At 38.7% G+C, this 17,417-nt stretch overlaps 1 protein-coding gene across 3 annotated transcripts in view; it reads left to right on the top strand.

The window, feature by feature from the left end:
* c12.2 (von Willebrand factor A domain-containing protein c12.2) overlaps window positions 1-17,417 on the top strand; it is a 753,464-nt gene that overhangs the window by 471,137 nt on the left and 264,910 nt on the right. For all 3 annotated transcript variants that reach the window (XM_067137710.2, XM_067137711.2, XM_067137712.2), the window contains exon 15: window positions 15,465-15,613. In XM_067137710.2, the coding sequence (XP_066993811.2) occupies window positions 15,465-15,613 (149 nt within the window). The remainder of the gene's footprint in view (window positions 1-15,464; window positions 15,614-17,417) is intronic.

The raw sequence follows: 17,417 nt of genomic DNA, 5'->3' as shown, positions 1-17,417 counted from the left end.
GAAAGCTCTTCCTGGCTTGTGCTAGTCTGCATTTTATGTCCTCCTTACTTCTGCCATTGTTAGTTATTTTACTACCCATGTAACAATATTCATCTACTTTAAGACTTCATTCCCTAATCTAATATTTCCTACATCACCTGCCTTCGTTCGACTGCACTTCATTACTTTTGTTTAGGACTTATTTATTTTCATCTTGTACTCCTTACCCAAGACTTCATCCATACCATTCAGCAACTTCTCGAGATCTTCTGCAGTCTCAGATAAAATAACAATATCATCAGCAAATCTCAAGGTGTTGATTTCCTCTCCTTGGACTGTGATTTCCTTTCCAAATTTCTCTTTGATTTCCTTTACTGCCTGTTCTATGTAAACATTGAAAAGGAGAGGGGACAAACTGCAGCCTTGCCTCACTCCTTTCTGGATTGCTGCTTCTTTTTCAAAGCCCTCGATTCTTATCACTGCAGACTGATTTTTATACAGATTGTAGATAATTCTTTGTTCTCGGTATCTGATCCCTATCATCTTCAGAATCATAAATACCTTGGTCCAATCAACATTATCGAATGCCTTTTCTAGATCTACGAATGCCATGTACGTGGGCTTGTCCTTCTTGATTCGATCCTCTACGATCAGACGTAAAGTCAGGATTGCTTCACGTGTTCCTACATTTCTTCTGAAGCCAAATTGATCTTCTCCCAACTCGGCTTCAACTTGTTTTTCCATTCTTCTGTAAATAATACGTTTTAAAATTTTGCAGGCATGAGATACTAAACTAATGGTACGGTAGTTTTCACACCTGTCAGCACCGGCTTTCTTGGGAATAGGTATAACAACATTCTGCCGAAAATCGGATGGGACTTCTGTCTCATACATCTTGCATACTAAATGAAATAACCTTGCCATGCTGGTTTCTCCTAAGGTAGTCAGTAATTCAGAGGGAATATCATCAATTCCAGGTGCCTTGTTCCTATTGAGGTCACTCAGAGCTCTGTCAAACTCTGACCTCAAAATTGGGTCTCCCATTTCATCAGCATCAACAGCTTCTTCATGTTCCAGAACCAAATTATCTACATCTTTACCCTGATACAACTGTTGGATATGCTCCTGCCATCTTTCTGCTTTGTCTTCCATCTGAGCTCTTAATATTCATACACCTAGATTTCCTTTCTCCAAAGGTTTCCTTGATTTTCCTGTATGCAGCATCTACCTTTCCCAGGACCATACAGCCTTCGACATCCTTGCACTTCTCCTTCAGCCATTCTTCCTTAGCTATCTTGCACTTTCTATCCACTTGATTCTTTAATCGCCTGTATTCTTTTCTGCCCTCTTCATTTCTAGCATTCTTGTATTTTCGTCATTCATCAATCAGGTCTAGTATCTCCTGAGTTATCCACTGATTCTTAGTTGATCTTTTCTTCCTTCCTAACATTTCTTCAGCAGCCCTATTGACTTCATTTTTCATGACTCTCCACTCTTCCTCTATAGTGTTTCCTTCAGCCTTTCCATTTAGTCCTTGTGCAACATTTTCCTTGAAACAATTTCTCACACTCTTTTCTTTCAACTTGTCTAGATCCCATCTTTTTGCATTCTTTCCTTTCTTCAATTTCTTCAACTTCAGATGGCATTTCATGACCAACAAGTTGTGGTCAGAGTCCACGTCTGCTCCTGGGAAAGTTTTGCAATCCAACACCTGGTTTCTGAATCTCTGCCTAATCATAATGAAGTCTATTTGATACCTTCCAGTGTCTCCAGGTCTCGTCCACGTATACAGCCGTCGTTTGTGGTGTTTGAACCAAGTATTGGCAAGGACTAAATTATGATCAGTTCAGAATTCAACCAGCCGACTTCCTCTTTCATTCCTTTGTCCCAATCCAAATTCTCCTACTGTACTACCTTCTCTTCCTTGGCCTACCACTGCATTCCAGTCTCCCATCGCAATTAGATTCTCGTCATCTTTTACATATTGTATTAAATCTTCTATCTCCTCGTATATTCTTTCGATTTCTTCATCATCCGCTGAACTAGTAGACCTAAAGCCCTGCACTATTGTGGTGGGCATTGGTTTGGTGTCTATCTTGACGACCATAATTCTTTCACTATGCTGGTCGTAGTAGCTTACCCGCTGCCCTATTTTCTTATTCATTATTAAACCAACTCCTGCATTTCCCCTGTTTGATTTTGTGTTGATAATTCGGTAGTCGCCTAACCAAAAATCTTGTTCTTCCTGCCAACGTACTTCACTTGTACCAACTACATCTAACTTTAGCCTATCCATCTCCCTTTTCAGATTCTCTAACCTACCACAACGATTCAAACTTCTAACATTCCACGCTCCGAATCGCAGAATGTCAGTATCCATCTTCCTGATGATCGCCCCCTCTCGTGTAGTCCCCACCCGGAGATCCGAATGGGGGACTAGTTTATCTCCGGAATATTTTACCCGGGAGGAAGCCATCATCAGTACATCATTCATACAGAGAGAGCTGCATGTCCTCGGGAGTTAGTTACGGCTGTAGTTTCCCGTTGCTTTCAGCCATGTAGCAGTATCAACACAGCTAAGCCATGTTGAGTATTATTACAAGGCCATATCAGTCAATCATCTAGACTGTCGCCCTAGCAACTACCGAAAGGCTGCTACCCCCCTTTCGATGAACCATTCATTAGTCTGGTCTCTCAACAGATACCCATCCGATATGATTGCACCTGCGGCTCGGCTATCTGCATCATTGGGACATGCAAGCCTCCCCACCACGGCAAGGTCACATGGTTCGCAGAGGAGGCAAAGATTGTTATACTGAAGAATTGTTATACTGAAATATGTTGATTCTTAAGAACTAACCTGTTAACATTGGTTTCTTGACACGGCATAAGCTCAAATGTAAAATTATATGCTGAAAATTTACAGAAAACCTCTTGTAGTTACTATATATTGTTCTGGTACGCTAAGTTCTAGACTTTATTTTTTTTAAATGTGTGATTTTCTTCTGAACACTCCCAGATACAAAAGAACATTCAAGATAGTCACCAATCACTGCATATAAATGTAAGACAGATTCTGTCATATCACTTCATGACAGACTGGGCAAATTGGCTGTGCGGTTAGGGGCGCGCAGCTGTGAGGTTGTATCCAGGAGATACAATAGTGGGTTCGAACCCCACTGTCGGCAGCTCTGAAGATGGTTTTCCATGGTTTCTCATTTTCACATCAGGCAAATGCTGGGACTGTACCTTAATTAAGGCCACAACCACTTCCTTCCTACTCATAGGCCTTTCCCATACCATCGTCGCCATAAGATCAATCTGTGTCAGTGCGACATAAAGCAAAATTGTATTTAAAAAAAATAAATAATAAAAACCCACCAAACTTTATGACAGAAGATCTTGAAGACTACATGTTTGTTGCCTGCACAAGAGTCAAACTCTGTCAAACACTTTGAGGCATGTCTTCCTTTTTCACCTCATCAAGACATGGATTTCCATCACTCATAATGTCTGCCACTATTTCATCATCAGTGATTTCCTTTTACACTAACACACGTTGATATAGTTGTTTTTTCACGTCAACTGTTCTAAGTATTCTATAGGAGCACAATTACTTATCCAATTATATTGAATTGTATTATATTTATCTATATACTTACTTTCCCACGACCAGGAAAATGACTGGATCTTCAAGCTATTCTCCATTTTACTTTGGCGTTTGAAACCACAGTGCCTGATATTGAATGTGTCGCTCTGATCACCGGGAGCTGGCAAGTTGCTTCTATGGATCTACTCATCTTCAACTCCTGCACGATTATGGATCTTCGTATGTGTTCGATTGTGATGTGACTTTGTGCCTGACAGTGCTTAAAAACTGGCTTATTTAACCGTTCTCCGCTATTCGTAAACATTGTGGCACTTTGCCTAGCGCTGCGTGTGCCATGCTGCCGCTCAGAAAATTGCGCACTGTTTTCTTTTGACTGACTTGCAATTTACTTCTTCTGAGTTTTACAGTGTCTACCCCCGTTCATTTATATCGCCTCTTCTACTGATCCGGAGTGTACTTAATCTTTTCCTTTTCCTATGCATTGTTTTTCATGTTTTAATCAGCTGATGATGACCTGGACTAGGGTTGAAACTGGTACCATTTCTACTTATTATTAAATGGGAATGTAATTTACTACATTTCTTATTCTTTTGTACTGAATAGGTTGAATCTATTTATCAATTAATTCAATTTTAACTGTAATTTTCAATGTTGTCAAAATAATAAGAAAAATGTTCTTCGAACAATAATAATGCTCATAAGTTATAAACTTCATGGTTCTGATCCGTATTGAATTGCAAGTACAATGTAATTATTAAATTAATGTAGTAATGGTCCACCTTTCAATACTATAATATGTAATATTCTAAATTACATAATGTAATTTAATAATTACTGGTACCATTCTTCAAAAATTTAGTCCCTTTTTGTATTTACCAATATTTAAAAAAATACATTCTAAGTGTAAGATAAACTTAATTTTTGGTGACTGTTATGCACCTCATCAGCTTATTTAGTTGTAATGAACAGAGGATTTTAATTTATTCAACTGAACATTCATGAAACATGTTATGTTGTTATAAATTACATTCAGGAAGAAAACAGAAATAGAGTAACTACTTCTATAGCTGAATCTTCTCTCCCAACCTGAAGTATTGCACTGATAATCAGTTACCAGTGACTTGTAAGGGAGGTGACCCTCGAGTTGTGGATAATATTGAAAATTTTTGACTTTGGCAGTTTCCTCTGGTTTGAGGAGAAGTAGTATGATTTCTCAACATGACTCACCTTATTAAATTTCAAAGCGTTGCAACATTGGTTAACTTGCTCAAGCAGCACATTAAAAAAAGAGAGATATTTAATTAATATTTTACAAATTTGCTTTTATTACAGTATTTACAAAACAATAACATTCCATTCCTTGTTTACATTTTTCTCTTCTTTTCCAAAGCAGTCCCATACATTTTACCTCATTTCCGTACATTCTTGTTAAAGTCCACAACAGCATAGGATCAAATTTTGAAGAAGTGTCTAACAAATTTTCTTTTAATTACAGCATGTTGGAGAACATGTAATGGTACATTTATCATTTAAAATTTTCTCCGTTACAAGATTTGCACTATTTTGCATTGTGTAATTCTTATAGTCACTATAGAAGATCTCACAGTTACAAATTAATTTCATAACTTCACAATTTGGTTTCTTTAGACCAGCCAAATTAAAAAACAAACAAAAAAAACAGATATTTCAGAGCTTGGGTCAGAAAGCTCATAGTTTAAAACCTGTCTGCATATAGGCCTACCGTAAGTCTTGTTTTTCAATAATGCATTTGTTATACTACCACCAACGTTAAACAAATTATTTCTGTCATACAAACATTGTAACTGTGGTGTTTGGATGTTGAACTCCTGTTGCCGGACTTTGGGGCCAGAACTGAATATCGAATTTTCAGTGTGACTGAATTAAGAGTTGTAGTAATGTCAGTGGGAACTGAATGCAGGTTTAAGTCAGCAGTTGAAATAGAAGTAGCAGAGGCAGTGGAGGCATAATGCACCATAACGGAATCTAAACAACCTCTATCCCACAGTAGAGACATTACTACAATTAGGTGCAGAACAACCAACCATTATGCAATAAATAGAGCCCGGATTTCCATGCACTATCAAATCTCAAAATATGCATGCATTCATGCACTATCATATAGCAAAACATGCACGATAAACTGGAAATATGCACAATCAAAATTCATTTCCTTTTGAAACATTTGTACAACTAATTTCTCCAAACTGCCTTGATTTCAGCTCGTCCGTTTATCTGTTAGCACATCCTTAAGCACTTCTTGTGATGTAAAAGTGACAATGCATAGTTAATTGAAGACATTTGGGACAAAGTGAGTCAAATTGTACGGCTTTTGCATTTTCACTACAATACGTCTAATATAAGCTTGACGAATCAAAATCAGGATTTGAACGGATGACTTTTTTCAACTTATATCTAGCTGCCGCAGCTATACTTCTCCATGCGATGATGGCAGATACATTTGAATCTCCACAATAACTGGCATTGATTGCCTGCTGTGATAACAAAGTGATGAGTAAGAGTTCCCGGTAGGAAAATCCAGGGGGTTCAGTGCAAAACCAGCTGCTAGCTCAGTAACGCGGTGTCACAGAAATGCGATACAAGTTTTATTTTGTTCGTCTAACACAGACGAAAGAATGAGCCGTCAATGAGTAATGCACAGTTTATGGTTCGATTTATAACAGTGTATAACTGCGACAATTTAATCCCAAGAATTACACAGATCGACGTGGGGTCTTTCGGCTTACGTGAATGTTTACTCAAGCACCAGATAAGAAAGTGTATGGTTAATTGGATTATGTACTAATTTTGGTTGTCATGTAGGATGCCAGGAATACATTCCCTCCGTTTCTCAGTGATAGACATTCTGTATAACGTGAAAAAAAGGCCCCAAATTCTGGAAACCAACATTCATAAAAGGCACTATCATGCAAGTTAGCGTTATATATGCGCCAAAGTCACAAGAAAATTCATATTACGCAATATTAAACGTCCAAATATTTGCTATTAAATCCCAAATCTTCAAAATATGTATTATGCATGAATTTTGTCCTATAAGGGCCAAAACATGCAAACATGCACGGAAAAAGAATGGTAATTTGGAATCGTTAAGCCATAAAACGAATATTTGCAAAGTTTGAGAATTGTAACCAGCTTATTTAAAAACATGGATTTGCATGGAAATCCGGGCTCTAGTAATAAATATCTGTTCCTGCACGCGGTGATTACAGCAATACGTTCAATGTGACAGAGCGAGCACTCGCAGCAGAAACTAGAGTTCAATCACATGGCCCATTGCACATGTATGGACCAAAATGGCAGCTAAGCATACCCATCTTATAGAGCCTTACTTGAAGGTAAAGCGTAACTGAAGGCAATCTGTTGCAAACATAATGTTGTTATTAAGGTAACCAACCAATGCTTATTAAAATATCCGTCTTACTTTTGTGTCAAAAATAAGGAATTCGTACATAAGTTAAAGAATCTACGACTGGCCCTAAATGTTATCCACATTAGAATGTAATTTATGCTGGTAATAGAGGAGGTCTCAATGATTCAGTTGGCAGCACTTTCAGTTGCTTTGTGCGGTGTTTGATCTCGCGGGTATATTGTTGGTGCATGTTTTTCTATCACTGTGTTAGTGCTAAAGTTCATATGGAGATTTATCCAATTATTTATCCACAACAGTGTATATCAATTGAAATTAAACTAGTGTTTTACCATGATTTTATTTGCACTGATGTAAGTTGGGAAGTGAGTATACAGCATGAATAGTGTGGACAGTTTGTTGAAAGAACCATTTTCTAGGAGAACATTAGAAGAAAAAGTGAACATGAAAATTATAGGTCGTCCCACTCCAGTCTTAAATTTAACTCAGAAGGCTTTGAGGGAGGAAAATTCCAGTTTTATCGTAACAATAACAGTTGGATATGTGGTTGTGATGTAAGAAATGTTTTGTATTTTTCCTTGTGCCTTATTTGGAAATAATGATGTCTGGAATATGAAAGGTGTGAAGGATCTGGGGCATTTAAACGAGTATATGAGGAAGCATTCATCAAACAGAAAACACATCAATAATGTAGTGGACCTGAGTGCTCTAGGAAATGTGAATATTGCAACACCACTTAGTAGGGCATATCACGACAACTTGCAGACACATCATGCAGAAATAGAGAACAATAGGTATATGTTTTCTAAAATCATTGATTGTATAAAATTTTGTGGGGCATTCAAACTAGCTTTATGTGGTCATGACGAGTCTTCCGTATCCTTAAATCCAGGAGTGTTTTTCACTTAGTTGATTTCATGAGCAGTCTAGATAGTGTCATTAAGGAACACATGGAATCCAAAAGGTATTTAAGGTCACATCAAAAACCATCCAGAATGAATTGCTAGACTGTATGCTGGAAGTCTGCCATGAAAAGATACTGGAGGAAATACATAACACTAAGTACACTGCTTATCATGGCAGATGAAACTACTGACATCTCTGAAGAGCTACAGTTAGCAATTTTGTTCAGATACATATTAAATGGCCAACCACTTGAAATATTTTGGGGATTCTTTAATCCAGATGGACAAACTGCAGATGATCTGAGTGCATACTGCAGCAGGTCAATAGTATTTATCGGGTTAATCCAGATAAAATTATCGCCCAAACTTACGATGGAGCAATTGTGATGAGTGGTGAAAGACTTGGGAGTTCAAAGGAAAATCAAAGCTCTCTATCCCCTAGCCAATTACATTCACTGATACGCCCACCAGCTCAACTTCGTATTTCAACACGCGGCCTCTCAATATCAAGCTGTGCGCATATTTTTCTGCAGCCTATCTGCATTTCCTGCATTCTTTTCCAGATTTTCTCAACGTCAGGCAGCTTTAGAAAAAGTGGTAGCACGGAGAATTCCAGGATGTTCATCAACAAGATGGAACTTCAAGTCTAGAACCATCAATGTAATGTATGAAAACAAAGATGCTTTGTTGCAATGCTTTCTAGATCTGGAAAAGTTGAAATCTGTAAGGACAGTTCAAGAAGCATGTGGACTCGGACACAGTTTGGAGGACAAAGAGTTCTTATTTTGGCTGTCCTTCCTTCTCAATGCCTCATGTGGATATTTTGTACTCCCAGCTACAAGCAAGATCAACAGATGCAATCAAAATAGGAAATGCTGTTGGCATTTTTACGAAGACTTTTGCTTCAGTCAGGGATTCTTTCAATAAAATAGCAAATGAAGTTTCTTCAGAAATGCCACAAAGCAAATAACGCAGAATGGCATCCTACAGAACGGCTGATGCTAAGGATATTTGTGATCAAATCGCTGAAAAGTTGGGTCGTAGATTTGAGTCTTTTTCTTATTTAAAGGTTGCAAATTTATTAGATTTGATGAATTTTAGCTAATATTCAAAACAGTTGCCTGTAAAAGGAGTAAATACTGTGTGTGACGTATACAGGCTTCCAGACAAGAATAGACTAATGACTGAGCTCAGCGTTCTGTATGAAAGAACTGATTTCAGAGAAATTTCTTGCTTGCTAGTGGTTTTACTTCGCACTGACACAGATAGGTCTTATGGCGACGATGGGATAGGAGAGGCCTAAGAGTTGGTAGAAAGTTGCCATGGCCTTAATTAAGGTACAGCCCCAGCATTTGCCGGGTGTGAAAATGGGAAACCACGGAAAACCATCTTCAGGGCTGCCGACAATGGGATTCGAACCCACTATCTCCCAGATGCAAGCTCACAGCCGTGCACCTCTAACCGCATGGCCAACTCGCCCAGTGATTTCAGAGAAATTGATGGTGCAGTTCCTTTGCTTCAACTGATCCTGAAGAACAAACTGCAGGATACCTTCACCCAAATAACAGAATTGCTCAGGATTTTGATTCCAATTCCAATAACTACTTCAGAACCAAAAAATTACTTTTCGAGTCTTAAAAGAGTTAAAATGTTCCATAGAAATACTATGTGTCAGGAACGGTTGAATGCATTAGCGATGCTATCAATCGAGAAAAGGCTTACCTCGGAAATAAAGAACTTCAATCAAAAGGTGATTGACAAGTTTTGCAGCAAGAAAGATCACTGTATGGACTTAGTATTATGCCATTAGGTGAGTTTTTTTTATTATTATTCGTGTCAGAGGTACCAATATAAACAAAAATCAATTCAAATTCAATTCAAAAAATTAAATAATAAAAATATGAAGTATGTTAATCACTCAAAATGAAAGACATATGAACAAATTAATTGTAAAAATAAAAAAAATAAAAAGAAGAAAGGAAGTGTTACATGAAAATATCTACACTATATATACATTATTTACACAAGTTGTAACCAGTATTTGGCTACATTGATGGCATTGTTTCCAGCCAGTGCCAATTCCAACCCTGTACATGAATCTGGGCATAGACAACAGTGCAAGAGGTGCGTAGAAGTCTGTTGCTCTCCACATTTGCATAATGAGTCCCCACCATGCACAATGCCCCATTTCACAAGATTGTCCTTAGATCTTGCAACACCGGTCCGCAGTCTGTTTAACGACTTCCATATACACCATCCTTCTTCGTGACCAGGTGGCAGCTTTTCTTCAATTTCAATACGTTCCGGATGATCTGGGTACCTTTGTTTCCATAGCTTAACCCTGGCCTCTTTTGGGTCAGAATCAAGTTGAGCAGAAGACTGTAGAAAACTCTTCCTGGATTTCAGTCGAGTTGGTGGTAGCTGATGTTCATGAAGGGGATGGGCTGAGATGCTGCAAACCTTTTGTCTCTCGATATTAGCGGACACCTCACGTCTAATATCAGGTGGGGCTATACCTGCAAGTGAATACAACTTCTGTGTGGGTGTTGGTTTTAAACAGCCTGTAATTAGCCTGCAGGTTTAATTCAAGGCAATGTCGACTTTCTTTGCGTGAGCTGATTTATACCACACGGGACTAGCATATTCAGCAGCAGAGTAGCAGAGTGCTGGGGCAGTTGTCCTTACCGTCTGGGGATGGGCACCCCATCCAGAATCAGTTACCTTACGCAATAGGCAGTTTTGTGATGAAACTTTTGCCCTGAGTTTGGTGCAGTGTGTGGTGGAGATCAGCGAACGATCCAGGATAACACCAAGGTAAACTGGAGTATTGCTATGTTCCAGCTCCATTCCTTTCCAATTCACACGCAGCTTCCGCAGGGCTTCTTAGTTCTTTAAATGAAAGGCGCACACATTAGTTTTCGATGGGTTTGGCTTGAGGTGATTTTCCTCATAATCTGAGAGCATCTTCAAAGCACCAGTAAGGTTTTGTTCCACTTGCTCAAAGTTTTTACTCTGAGTTGCCAGAGCCCGGTCATCTGCGTACAGAAAGCTCCTTATGTGAGGTGGAAGAGGTTGGTCGTTGGTATATATGTTAAATACATTGGTGCTAGGACACTGCCTTGTGGGAGACCATTCTTCTGTATTCTCCATCTAGTCCGCTGTCCTTGAAATTCACCGAAGAAACGTCGGTTCTGCAACAGCATGGCAATAATCGTTGTGAGCCTGAAATCCATAGTAAGATGGTAAAACTTCCTTAGAAGTATCTGGTGTTGTACAGTATCATATGCTGAAGAGAGCCACTCCAGTAATATCACCACATTGAAATCCATCTTCTATGTGCTGTGTCAGATTAAGGATCTGTGTACAGCAGTTCCTTCCTGGTCTAAATCCAGCCTGCTCTGGGATTAGAAAAGGTTCGACCACTGGTGTTATACGATTCAGAAGTATTCTTTCAAAAGTTTTATATAGATGGCACAGGAGTGATATTGGTCTGAAATTCTTCGGATCCGTAGGCTGCTTACCAGGTTTCAGGATTGTAACCACCTTAGTCTTCCTCCAGATTTTAGGAATTTGACATTGTTCCAGACAGTTATTGAAAAGCTGTAGGATCCATTGTTTGGTAGCATTCCCAAAGTGTTGTATCTGCTCCATACGCATGTCATCCAGACCGGCTGCCTTGCCAGTTTTGCTCATTTTTATGGCGTTTTCCAGCTCGTTCATAGTTAATGGATTTTACAGACTGTATGTTTCTTGTTTGATATTTCTTTGAAGTTTTGGTGGTCTTTTTTGCTTATCTGTTTTGCCATTTATTAGGAGCTGATGAGCTCTCTGGTTAGAAGTAATGTTGTTATGTAGAGGACTTTTCGTAGGGTCATTGTTCGGACGTCTAAGTAGCTTCCAAGCTTCTCTGCTGTTTCTTGCCATATCTAATTCTTCCATCAGCTTAACCCAATGTTCCCTCTTTATTTCACCCATGGACTGGATTAGTTGTTGACCAGCCTGAATAGTGTCCTCACTGAAGGGATTTTCTTCATAGAGCAGTAGGTCCTCATTTAATTTATCTACTGTACTGGGGTCTAGACCCTGTATGTACTGAGACCTACAGCCTCTTGGGATTGATGTGCGAGAGCATTCTTGCACGGCATCAATGAACACATCGTATGCCTCTGGAACAGGTTCGATGTCTGCTACCATTTCATCTAAGCGCTTTGTGTACTTCAACCAGTCAGCTTTCTTAAAGTTGTACCGCCTTCTGAATGGTACAGATCGTGCATGAACTGCTGAGAAAACTTGGTACATATTGGGTCTGTGTTGTGTGTTGGGTATAGGTTCGCTGACAGACTTCACACACTGCTGTGATATAGCATCGCTAACAAAAATGAGATCTGGGTTGTATCCACGTCTCCATCGACGACTGTTGAAAGAAGCGGAAAGTTTACTGCCATGTATTAAGGACAGTTGACTAGATTCTGACCACGTAATCACAGTTTCACCGTCTTCATTGTCTTCTCTATATCCCTATAAGCAGCTATGGCTGTTGAAATCGCCCACGATGACACGAACCTTCTCCTCTTGCCCTACAGCTGAATCAGTGAAGTGGAATGGAACGCTCGGTGGTTTATAGACAGATGTTATGATACAGTTCGATAGCTCCACTGTTAAGATTTCTATATCATTGTTGTCTGTGGGTGGGCAAAAACAATATTTCTCGAATTAATTATTTATCTCGTAGACAATTGTCGAAGTATTCATCTGCTTCCAAATTAATGTTGGTTTTGTTCATTCTGTGTTATAAATAGTGAGAAATTAATAAACATGATAAAATTGACTCTCACCAATACCAAGTCAAAAGTGAAGTTTAGGGGTGAAACATCAGAGACATTTGAAATTAAAACTGGACTGCGGCAGGGAGATGGGCTCTCACCACTATTATTTAACTGTGCTCTAGAAATGGTAATGAGGGAATGGTTTAGAAAATGTCCCCCCAAAATAAAGATTGGCCGAAAAATCAAAACAAATTGCCTGGGTTTTGCTGACGATTTAGCATTACTAGCAGTGGACATAAAAGAAGCAAAAACCCAGATATCAGAACTTCAAAACATTGCAAATAAAATTGGCCTCAAAATATCATTTGAAAAAACAGAAATTATGCCCCAAAAACCAACACAGCTAAAAGAAGTCACCATAAATGGTAATAAAATCAAAATAGTAACTCAGTTTAAATATCTTGGAGAAGTAATAACACATAACTTAAATGAAAAAATCTCAATCCAAGTAAGAACAAATAGATTAGCTAAAGCACAAAAATTAACATGGGATATCTACAAAAAGAAATGTCTATCAATAAATTCAAAAATAAAACACTACAACACAGTTATAAAACCGGAAGCTACATATGCAGCAGAAACACTCTTTTACCTGAATAAACAATCAAAGACTGACAGACTTCAGAAAATTGAAAGGAGGATTGGAAGAACCTGTATCAACAAAAAATATCAGAAAGATGGACAGTGGCGGTTAATACCTAACAAAGTCGTGTACAAAGAGCTAGAACCCATTACAGATACTATGCGTAAGAGGAGACTGGGATTCTTTGGACATATCATGAGGATGCAGGACTCAAGACTTCTGAAACAACTAGTACAACACAATCTCGTCTCAAAAAATACCACAACAGGATGTAAATGGATCAGAGAAGTAAGAGAGGATCTGAAGGAAATAGGCCTTACAACAGAAGACACCAAAAATAAGATAAAATTGAATACAAAACTCAAGAATACAAACCTCCGCTTTACCCTTACACAAAACAAACCAACAACACGCACATTTTCAACTGAGGAAAGGGCACGAAGATCGGAGCGTCTGAAGAAGTACTGGGAGGACCGCAAAGCCCGAACAATCCCTTCAAAGAGACCTGAACGACGGACTGACTAAAGTGATCCTATGTGGTCATAAAAGAAGAAGAAGAAGAAGAAGAAATAGTGAGAAAAGCTGTTAAATTATTATTATTATTATTATTATTATTATTATTATTATTATTATTATTATTATTATTATTATTAACAAGTTTGAAGTAACTTATGAGTTGTTCATCATGGCAATATGCAGATTGAAAACAGCGTATTTAGCATTTCTTGTAGCACATTGGATGATTTTTTCATGAGCCGCCACTGGAACCAAGACATGAAAGACTAACAAAAAGCGGGAGAGAGTCTTTCGCGACGTGCCACACCCCTCCCGAGCAGCAACAGTAGGAGGAAAGACTACCTAGGAAGGCTGATGTTGACCTACTGATTCCTGGACCTTCAGGTGTAAAGTTAGATGATGAGTGGATAAGTGTCATAGGCAAAAAAAAATGTATTCTAATGATTCAAAATGCAAAACTGAGGCAAAGTGGATTCAGTGCAGCTCTTGTAGACAAAATATGCATGAAGATTGCCAAATCTCATATATGTGTCACATGTGTTGTGAGGACTTGTCATAAGATGAAAATTCCTGTGAAATGTAGTTATACAACACTTAAAAGTAAAAGTGTTCTAAAATAACTATCACCAAATTACCTATATGTATCACCAAATAACCTGACTCAATTGTGTTTCACAAAATTACATAAGAGTTCAAAATGAAGTACTATAATTGCAAGAAAGCTTTCCTGATCAAAACCTATAGCTAATATTCTGTTCTATGTGGTACTTAGAATTTAAAGGAAATAAATAATATAATTTTACCCTGTATGTTGCCATAATCTAAAATTATCACCAAATTACCTTACTTTACTCTATAGCCCACAGATTTCGCACATGAATTCACTGTACACTTGATGATAGCCTTTCCTGTTACAGATGTGATAATGAAAACCATGTATTGCTCCTTGGGTGTAGAGGTGTCTCAACTCTTAGTTGGTTGCTTTTCATTGGCTATAAATTGAGCCAGAGGTATATTCCTACTATTATGATGTCTAGTAGAACAGTGACTGAGTCCTCAGTCAGGTTTCTCTTGCCTAACCTAGATACGGTTTGTAGAAACATGAAACACTACCTGAAGGTCTACCTTTATGGAAGAGTTTTGCTAACACGTGGAGGAATAGTATGCATTAATACGCAAGGTTTTGCTCAATAGATCTTGGTTGAATAGTGAATTGTCGGATAACATCCTCAGGATTGATTCGGTTCCTTCAGTATTCCAGATGATCATCTCTATTGTGTGTGTCCTTTTTCTTATTTATGAGAAGACATAGGCGTGAAAAGTGACATATGTCATCCAGAAATCTTCTCAGTCTCTTTGTGCTCTATCTTGTTGTAGTATTCCCATTTTGAAGGCTTGTTACCAACCACGGTTTCTTATTTCCTGATAAGCTTTTACGGTTGTATGGGGAAGCTTTTATGTATTTCATTGAACTTTCATTCTAAGGGCTGTTTTCATTTCTATTTCAATAAGAATTTCTCATGTTCCTTCACTTTTCAAAGTGATGTTAACTTGTAATGCTCCTATGGACTTTGTCTTTTGGGGTTGCTCATCTTATAACTTTTGTTCCCATTCTCAGTTTTTGTTTTCTTGATTACAGCATGTGACTACTCTGGAGTGGCTTCTTCAGGATTTCTGCTTGGGAGAGCACTTGCTGTTGGTAGGCAACCAAGGAGTAGGCAAAAACAAACTGGCTGACAGGCTTCTCCAACTTCTGAATCGACCTCGAGAGTATATCCAACTTCACAGGTCGGTGAAACATTCTGCTGTATAAATGATTTAGTTTGATCAACAATTATAGTTGACTGTTGTCTGTGTGATAAAGTGTTTGATTAGTGGATTAGTATTTATTTTCCTTTATTAGAAGTGTGCATTTGTTTCAGCCTTGTTATGGTAATTATGAATATTGGTTAAAAAGACAAGAAGAGATAGAATTCAAAATATTAAAATCAGAGAAGAGCTAATTATAGAACCACTAGTACGGAACATACAGAAAGCAAGACTGAGATGGCTCAGACATGTAAAAAGAATGGGAAAGGAACAGGTGGCAGGAAGGGAATTGGAAAGAGACCAGTTGGAAGACTGAGAAGAAGGTGAATGGATCAGATTTGGAAGGACATTAGAGAAGTTGGATTGGATATGGCGGAAGTAATGAAGCAGGAAAAGTGGAAGGACAGAAAGGATTGGAGGAGGCTTGTTAACCACACCCGGGTGACTGGAGTGGGACATTGATGATGATGATGATGATGACATAATTGATAAGCTACTTCATATGAAGAAAATTGATCTAGTTATGAAAATCAATATTAAAGGTGGTGAAATTTATCCTATTGATCACCTGACACTCATATTGTCCTATTCCTCCAATGAAGGTAGCTAGTAGTTGCTGAGGTGCATAAATATTCTGTTCAGAATTGTGCTTAATTTTCTGATGTCAGTTGGTGCATAAACAAATTTATATCTATGTAGAGATGTGTTACAGACTTCTAATAAAGATATGAAGGTCGATCAAATATAAATGGGAATTTTGTTTCTGAACATCAACAGTTGGTAAGACAGGTCCTGTGCTTCTGCTGTGCATAGGGGAGACCATTAGGAGTGGGAAGAGTATGCTGTTAGATATTTCCCACCATTTCATCAGTAATGCTCACGATGTCGGAGCAACAGGTGCATCCCTCCGCTGCACAACGCATAATTATAAAATTTCTTGCTCCTGAAGGAGTTACAGCAGAGGAAATTTGCCAGAGATTGACTGCACAGTTCGGTAATAAAAAATTGTCAAGGATGGGTGTGTTTGCCTGGCATAAAAAGTTCAAGGAAGGACAAGAACATGTGGAAAATCAGCAACACGATCGCCGTCCTCGGACCAGCATTACAGACGAAAACATTTGTGCAGTTAAAGACATTATTGACGACGATTGACGGGTGAGAGTATCAGAAATTGCAGAACAAGTCGGAATCAGTTATGGGAGCTGTCAAGCAATCATCACAAACGACCTACAGTTCCATAAAGTGTCTTCCAGATGGGTCCCCTTGCCTTTTGACCGAAAATCTGAAGTCAAAACATTTGGAGGTCTGTCAGAGGCTTACAGCAAGGTTTATGGAGGAAGGTGATGCATTTTTGAGTCGGATTGTCACCTGCGATGAAACATGGGTCAACCACTACACTTCTGAATCCAAACAAGCCAGTAAGGAGTGGTGGAAGAAAGGGGAGGCAGCACCAGTGAAGGCCAAGACTTGATTGTCAGCTGGCAAGGTTTTTGCAACCATTTTTTTCGATCAGTGAAGCATTTTGCTGATTGATTTTTTGCATGAGCAACGCACAGTCAATGCTGCTTACTACTGCGAGCTGTTGAACCAGGCGAGGGTCATCCTCCTCCATGGCAATGTGCGGCCCAATACTGCAGTTCTAAATGTCTCCAGGCTACAGGAAATGCACTGGACTACACTTGACCATCCTCCTTATAGCCCAGACTTATCACCCTGAGATTTCCATTTGTTCGGACTGCTTAAAGAAGCTCTAGAAGGGCAACGATTTGAAGATGAGGAGAGT

This window comes from Anabrus simplex, chromosome 1, assembly GCF_040414725.1.
Source record: "Anabrus simplex isolate iqAnaSimp1 chromosome 1, ASM4041472v1, whole genome shotgun sequence".
Taxonomy (NCBI): Eukaryota; Metazoa; Arthropoda; class Insecta; order Orthoptera; family Tettigoniidae; genus Anabrus; species Anabrus simplex.
This window is presented reverse-complemented; position numbering and strand designations above follow the sequence as displayed.